Source organism: Cynoglossus semilaevis, chromosome W (assembly GCF_000523025.1).
Source record: "Cynoglossus semilaevis isolate Cse_v1.0 chromosome W, Cse_v1.0, whole genome shotgun sequence".
Classification (NCBI taxonomy): domain Eukaryota; kingdom Metazoa; phylum Chordata; class Actinopteri; order Pleuronectiformes; family Cynoglossidae; genus Cynoglossus; species Cynoglossus semilaevis.
In genome coordinates this window covers 3,072,687-3,080,442 of record NC_024327.1, presented here as the reverse complement: position 1 = coordinate 3,080,442, position 7,756 = coordinate 3,072,687, and the positions used below count along the sequence as shown (strand labels likewise).

Below are 7,756 nucleotides of genomic sequence, written 5' to 3'. Positions count from 1 at the left end.
AGTTTGGCTTGGTGGAATTAGTGTGAAAAACAACAACTTCTTAAAATTCCTACAAATTTCTTGATTGGAATCTGTGCAATTTTCCCACTGCAGTTGCTGTACCTTCCCTGCAACTGCACTACACCCCCCATTTTGGGAACCACGGGCTTAACCTGTCATACACACTTTTATGTAGATTTAAGCATCATGTTTATGAGAGCCGAGCTTTCTTTTCCCAGCCACTCAACAATGCATCGACGACATCACTCAGTGACCTTTTGCTTCCTATTGGTGGGTTGAGTTTTGCATCATCATCTATAAATTAATGTGTCGGACAAATCAGGTTGTACTGAAGAAAATCAAAGGATACTGACATGGACCAGTACTACTTTGGAAAATGTAACTATAATAAGAAATCAGTTGCAAAGACACCTTTATAACATAGACAAACCCAATGCAACTATAGTCTGTGACTGGAAAACCTTCCCCCATTTTTATGTATAGTGTATTTAATTTCTGCTTAATAATTTGTTTTTATTAAACTAGATTTATATCTATGTCTTCCCCGGTGTATAACTCTTTTAGAGATACAAACAGGAAAGTGAATTTAACCCTCCTCTTGTGTTAGCTTTCTGGTATCATCTCTTATGTTAATGGCTTGGTTTTGACCCATGTATTAAATTAGCTATAAAATACACTAAAAACAATAAGCTATCATCCAATTTGTTTCTCATCTCTTGGTTACCTTGTTTGGCTATAAAATACACTAAAAACAATAAGCTATCATCCAATTTGTTTCTCATCTCTTGGTTACCTTGTTTGGCTTCCTTATCCATGAAAATATTGATTTTAATACTTTTGGTGTGGGCCTCTGGGCCTTTTTCTGTCAGTATACCACTCGATTTAAAATTTTAAAAAATGGTAAAATGAACCTCAAGAGAATCATATTAATAAATAAAAGGTTGTTGTGTTACCTGACTATTACTGAGGGGTATAGAACACATCTTTTGAATAAATTTGTTTGTTTGTTTGTTTTTTTTCATTTTAATATTAATAACTAAAGTAACATCTATGGTGTTACGGGTCAATTTCGACCCATATATATTTACATCAAGAAAAGGCAAAAAAAGGATTTTTTTCCAGCAACAGAACTGCACTCATCTCTCCCAGACATCACTAATAGGAGCAAGCTTGTCAGATCTCACTCTGGTCTCTCTGTTGTCAAATCTGAGGACTCTTGATATCATTTCAAATGTCTGAAGTGACATTGTTTCCCAGAAAATATTTCTGCCTGTCGATGCGCCCCATAGAGTATCAGTGGCTTCACTGCAGGATCTGTACACTCCAGCAAGAAGAACACCAATTAAATTATCCAGGTATTCCTCATCAATGTCTTTCCACATGTCCCCATGGACTTTTTTTTCCTTCAAGGTTCATCATAGTAATGATGATTCTTTTTAGTGACAATGGCATAAATAGCTCAAAACATGTCTCGATGTCACTGACTCTGGTCACAGCAAACCTTGTGATTCCAGGGTTAATTTTGATAACATTTGCAGCAGCTGCCCTGCCATGTACATCATGAGGTACTGAGCTCTAAAAGATTTTTTGGCTTGAATATTTAAGCAGGAGCAGCATCAGCACCAGTGACCTCCTCATCTGACTCATCAGATTTGTCTGTGTCTTCTGGATGATACTCCACATTGTCTTCCTCCTCAGAAACCTGCTCATCTGAATCGCTATGCTGCTCTGTGTCCTCTCCCTCATTTTCACCAAAGACATGATCCAGAACTTGGCCAGAACCTAATTTTTGCATGCTGTAAATTGTAAATGTGCACTCAAGTCAAATGGCCACTCAAATGCGTGAATTCACTTTACATCTCTGGACATGCCCATCTTTGTTAGTTTTGTTTTTGTGGAGGTATACTGAAAAACCACGCAAAATCAGAATCCCCTAAAGGTCACATGATTAGGAGAGGAGCTGGCTGTCAGTGTGTCAGCTGACAGTGCATTTATGATTTCAATTTTGGCTCTAATTATTGCTCTATAATTGTATTATTATAACTGGGTCGTTATAATACCCTAACAACACAAAGGTCATAATTTCCACCAGAGCATTTTATAATTTAGTGAGAAAAATATATATATATATATTTTGCTTTATCTTGTTGAAGTAGAGGTTCCTGACAATTCAAAAAGCCTTGATGCATAAATAAAACGGATCGTGCCGACCCTAACACAAGAGGAAGGTTAAACAGTACTTATAATGTATGGTGTAACTGTTAATTCCCCATGTCGTGGCCCTCTGCCACCCCGGATTCGCTGATCGATCTCAAACGGTATTAACCAAGAACTTTCATAAAGTACAAAGAAAAGACAAAAGTCGTTGCTCGAGTTCGCCTGTGCACAGGGAGGATCCAACGGAGAGTCAGAAGACTAACTGCTGAATTCTGCCCCTTCACAAGATCAGGCTCTTTTTATTAGCAGACCCTTGCCCAAAATACACAGATGTTGCACGTCAGATTGACATCCTGTTTGTTATCATATTTGATAAACGATCTTATTGTTCTTTGTTTTCCACACTCACACTGGCTTCAGCTCAAGACCTGGTTATTGTCACGTACACCTCCTGAGCTTCTAACCCAGGGTCAAGGCCTATCCTGTCGCATCAGATGTTTCACTACACATCCTGAGTTTACCTTAATTCCTGTTTCAGAGTGTCTGTGTATTTTATATTGCAGGATCCAAGCAGCATGCTTATGCTTCCACACAGATTACATATTTGCACATTTTCCAAAGCATGTTTAAATGCAATACATTTTATATTTTCCACAAGCAGCATATTTATATTTTAGGCAGGTTATATGTTTTTAGCGCATATAACTTTATCTCTTATGATCTTTTAAAACATGATTATATATGTTGCATACTTCTATAAAATATGAACACATAAATACATTTCATCAACACCCAGTAAATCAGGTTACTTACATAGTGCTCGTAGAATTTGGAAAGCCTTGGTTTGCCATGGTTGTTGAACATAAGAATGGCTTTTATCATGACTGTAGGTAGGAGGCGAGGAACCAGCGAGGCCTCAGTCGGACGGAGACTGGAGTCTGTTTCCTGCCCTGAACCCACGACTGACCGGGACACACCGGAAAACCCCGTCTATGACTTGAGATGAATGTGGGAGAACGTGGAATTGAATGCGGCAGCTGCTGTTACTCACTTCACGGAAATTTTCCACGTCAAAGAACCATTTATGCTCTCCTCCTCCTCCTTCTCCTGCTACGGCAGCCACGATGGCCCAAATCTCATCCCTCCGCCCGAGGCTGCGCATCACAAGCTAGAAAATAACGCATATCGATTTTAGATGAGTAGTTTAAAATACCGCCCGTATTTTTGTTTATTTCAGTGCTCTCGTTTGTATGAACAATTAATCGCTCAATCCAGTGGCGCTAAAAGTGAGGGACCCGAAAAGTTATTGCAGTGACGACATAGCAAACCTAATTTATTTTAATTTTTACTTAATCAATTGTAATTTCAATGTCCTTTGTTCAACGAGAATAGAACAAATTTGTTTCAAGTGTAGTGTTTTAAATTATTTTTGAAGAAGTTGAGATCTGAAGCAATAACTTTGAATATGATGATCTAATCTATGTCAACGTATGTAGTAGTAGCTAGAAAAATACATTCCAAAATTATTAGTTACCAACATACCCAGATAAAAAAATAGTAAAATAACATAATGAGTATGAGAGTAAAGAGTAAATGATACATGACTATAAAAAACAAATAATTTACAGCAATTTATAACTCTTTTTTTTACTGGTTTAGTTCTGAATGCATATGGTATCAGGTAGGTCCAGTTCCTCGGAAAGCCATTTTTCATCAGCCTTGCTTTAGAACTAGGTAGACTATTAGAATCAACACTCTGCATTATATTCTAGACCACAAAATAAAATACACTTAACTCTCAACTTAAAGTTTTTTAATTACATATTTCTGCCACAAGATAGAGTAAAGGTATACCCACTACTGATGATGTGGCAACTCAGGGAAACCTGGCTTTGGTTCTGATGCAAAGAAGATTATCTTCTTCTAATGCTGCCCAAAAACACAAAAGAGCAGCCAAAAAAGATTTCCCCTTTGCCAAAGAACACATTTCAAAATTTTCTGGAACACAACTGTAATTTGGAATTTTATCTGAGGCAACCAGCAACACGAATATTCTGGACCTTTAGAACTGTTTACTTTGGGTTCCTTAGATAAAGATCTGCAAAAGATCCAGAGCTGCATGTAAGAGTAAACACACATTTTACTTTTACCATATGTGCTCTATAACAGCCCTGCTCCACACGGTGAGTTTTCCCGTAGCATCTGTCCTCTTCTCCAGACTTTTGGGTGGAGCACTGACTGTGACTCCATCTGTATGATGGACTCTGTAATTCATTTAAAAAAAATCAAACAGTACAGTCACAGAACTTTATATTTCATTATACATCCTGTGTACTACATACTACACATATCATAACATCCATCCATCCATCCATTTTCATCCGCTTATCCATTACCGGGTCGTGGGGGCAGCAGTCGCCACCCAAATCACACTGCATCGTACCAACCCCCCTGAACCTTCCTGCAGGTGGTGAGTCCACTGGAAGGTACCAACCACCCTAACCGGGATTCGATCTTGCCCAGGACGTGAACCCTGGGGTTCCACACTGTCAGGAAACTTTTTCTGTTAGGACTGTAAAATATGCTGTTAGTTCATACCCCAGTTTCCTAACACACAATGAATCAAATAAAAATCAAATATGAGATCTCGGTGCCACCGGTGAACAGGAGGAGCACAGGACTACTGCCACTACCACTACTGCAGCTTTTTTTTCTTCATTGGTTTTTATGTATTTGTACAATGTATGTTCTGATAACATCTATTGCACGTCTGTCCGTCCAGGGAGTGGATCCGTCACCTGTGGTTCTCCCTAAGGTTTCTACCTTTCTCTTTTCTCCCTGTTGAAAGGGTTTCTCTTTCGGTAGTTTTTCCTTACCCTGGCTGACGGTCTAAGGACAGAGGATGTTACCAACCCTGTGAAGCCCCATGTGACAAACTGTGTTTTGTAAATGTGGGCTATATAAATAAAATTTGATTGAAATTTGATTGAGTGCTGTCCATATCATATTGTTATGTAATCCACCAGCATGCACACCTGTCTTCAGCACTTTTCCTTTTAGTACAGCACAATAACAGCATTCAATAACAGTATAAATTGATATGGAAACTTAATACAATGAATATATTCTAAAGATTCAGTAAATGTATTTACAACATCTTAACACACACCAATGAAAGAAACATTGCCTCTGGGCCAAAGCACCACATATCATAACATATGTAACATATTTATGACATTTTATGGAAGTTTTATATATAAAATAAAATATGATATAAATATGAATCTATCTAATGTTCATAGTGTTCGGGACTGCAATACTGTACATATAACAGTGATCTCACACCATAGTTAGTATACTTCACTTACCTCACTGTGCTGCAATTGGTTTAGCTCCACTGTGTTGCAGTATTCTTAGCAGACTTCTGTATAAATCAACTTTGCACAGACCATAACAAATACTGTGTTGTGTGCAGAGTTTAAACAATGGCACTGCAGTACAAATGCTGCAGTACTTTTTTCCGATTAGAGCTGTAGCATTATGGTGTTTATGGTTATCAGAGTTAACCATTATCTACAACATCTAAATTAGCTGTCTTTTTTAATGTCTTTCCTCCTATGTTACAACCTGCTTATCACTTTCCAATTTAGTGTTTTATGTTCAGAGCTGTTTTGGGGTGTATTGTTACTACATGGTACTACAAATCCAATCATTCTTGTATTGTTGGGAAACATGTTGATCTTGTGTCTGTGAATTTAGTCTCAACCCAATCATTTAGTCGTGTTTGGTTTCACCAGATCTGGTAGTCATTGCATATTCCACATTTAAAATAACATACTTCTCACATTACACTAGTGGTTCCAAAATGTTTTCTGTAGCACCTCCCTTGGTTAGACAGGGCAATTGTCAGGCCATCACCACATTGACACATTCAGTGCTACTGCTGCAAAACTCCACTGAACCTTTTTCTGTTTTAAACCACTCTAATCGCTGAACTAGGGATATAAAATATAAAAACTGTGAAATGTTCCCACTGTAAAAAGAACATATATATATGTTAAGATATTGTAAATACATTTATTCAATCTTTACAATATATTAATTGTATTAAGTTTCCATATCAATTTATGCTGTTTGTTTTTGAATGCTTCACTAAAAGGATAAGTACTGAAGAAAGGTGTGCATGCTGATGGTTTACATAACAGGATGGTGTATGCTACTGATGGCAGTGACTGTTACGCTTGGAGATAGAGACAGGTCACAGAACCGGCCTGAACCAGTTTCTCTGCCCAAATAATGAGGAAAACAGAACATCAAACAGGAAAAGAATCCAAAGTGCATTTCTTTGATCTAACCTGAGTTACTGAGCAGAATAGCTCAGCACATGTACATGTTTTCTATTGGTGGAGAATCTTTGTTTGGAGCAGCCTTTGCCAATCAGCGCTCAGAAGTGGTGCGTGAACACCACATGGCTGTAAAGGGTTAAGGTTCTGACCATTGATGTGTGTGTAAAAAACTGTATTTAAGCTTTGAGCACTGAGGAGTTCCTCAGTGCAGTTCTGAATGTAACCATTGTTCTGAACTCCTTGCTTGCAAATAAAACTTTTAAAACTTGAGATCTCGTATTTGATTCTTTATTTGATCAGATCTTTATTTGATCTTTATTTGAATTCCTTGTGTGTTAGGAAACTGGGGTATGAAATAACAGCATGTTTTGCAGTCCTATCCAACTGAAAAAGTTTCCTGACAAAGGGAAATAGAAAAAAGGACAGAGGGAAATAAGTAAGAAAGGAAGGAAAAACGGAAGGAAATAAGGAACAGGAGAGTAGGAAATAAGGAAGGAATGAAGTATGGAAAGAAAGAAGGAAGAGAGGAGGGAGGAAGGAAGGAATAATGTATGGAGGAAATAAAGAAGTAGAAAGGAAGCAAGGAATTTAAAACAACGTTATTTAAAACAACCCAGACCTCCTGAAATTACTGATCCTATATAGATAAAACAAAAACAATTAAATACGTAATTAAGAATTCAGATGACTGACACTGTTTGCCACCTACACATCACAAATAGAATCTTACCTTAGAGTTTTACTGTGCTTATTGTCATGTGCATAGCAAGAAAACACCAGTGTCCTGTACAATGAAATGATCGCTTTACTGGCCACACCGCTGTGCATTATAATTATTCTGTGACATAGGCTATTACACATATACAGACAACAGTACCAAGCCTCCCATAAAGACAAACTATACAGCGCGTCACACATGCTGGCACACAACTGAAGCACACTGGCAGCCAACCATAAAGTTCAACTCTGTTATCACAGAAGATGTTCAACAACAGTTGTTACAGCATGGTTGTAAATACAGTATAGGCCTAAACATGTTAAATAACGTGTCTTACCTATTGCAGAAGTAAACGCCGCAAAGTAAATGATCGTTTCGTCTTTCCAAATATCTTTGTAGGACATTCCGAAAGAGCAGGGTGCTTGGGACAGCAATTCTTTTCGCCAAGATCATTTGGTGGTCGCTCTGCTGTGGGCAAGCTGGCTAATTAGCCCAATGGCAGCCCCGGTGCTAAGTGTAAGGTGGAGTTAACTGG

General features: G+C 38.0%; 1 protein-coding gene across 4 annotated transcripts in view; it reads right to left on the bottom strand.

Annotated features, from left to right (window-relative positions):
- LOC103396958 (AP-3 complex subunit sigma-1-like) overlaps nucleotides 1–3,609 on the bottom strand; it is a 14,798-nt gene extending 11,189 nt beyond the window's left edge. For 3 of the 4 annotated variants that reach the window (XR_003048769.1, XR_003048768.1, XM_025052695.1), the window contains exon 1: nucleotides 2,971–3,605. Coding sequence is in view for 2 of the 4 variants with exons in the window: in XM_025052695.1 (XP_024908463.1) it covers nucleotides 2,971–3,039 (69 nt within the window). In the remaining 2 variants the exon portion in view is untranslated. Of the gene's footprint in view, nucleotides 1–2,970 lie in introns of all 4 variants that reach the window. The other variant, XM_025052696.1, reaches the window with a different exon arrangement.
- Between the last annotated feature and the right edge of the window lie 4,147 nt (nucleotides 3,610–7,756).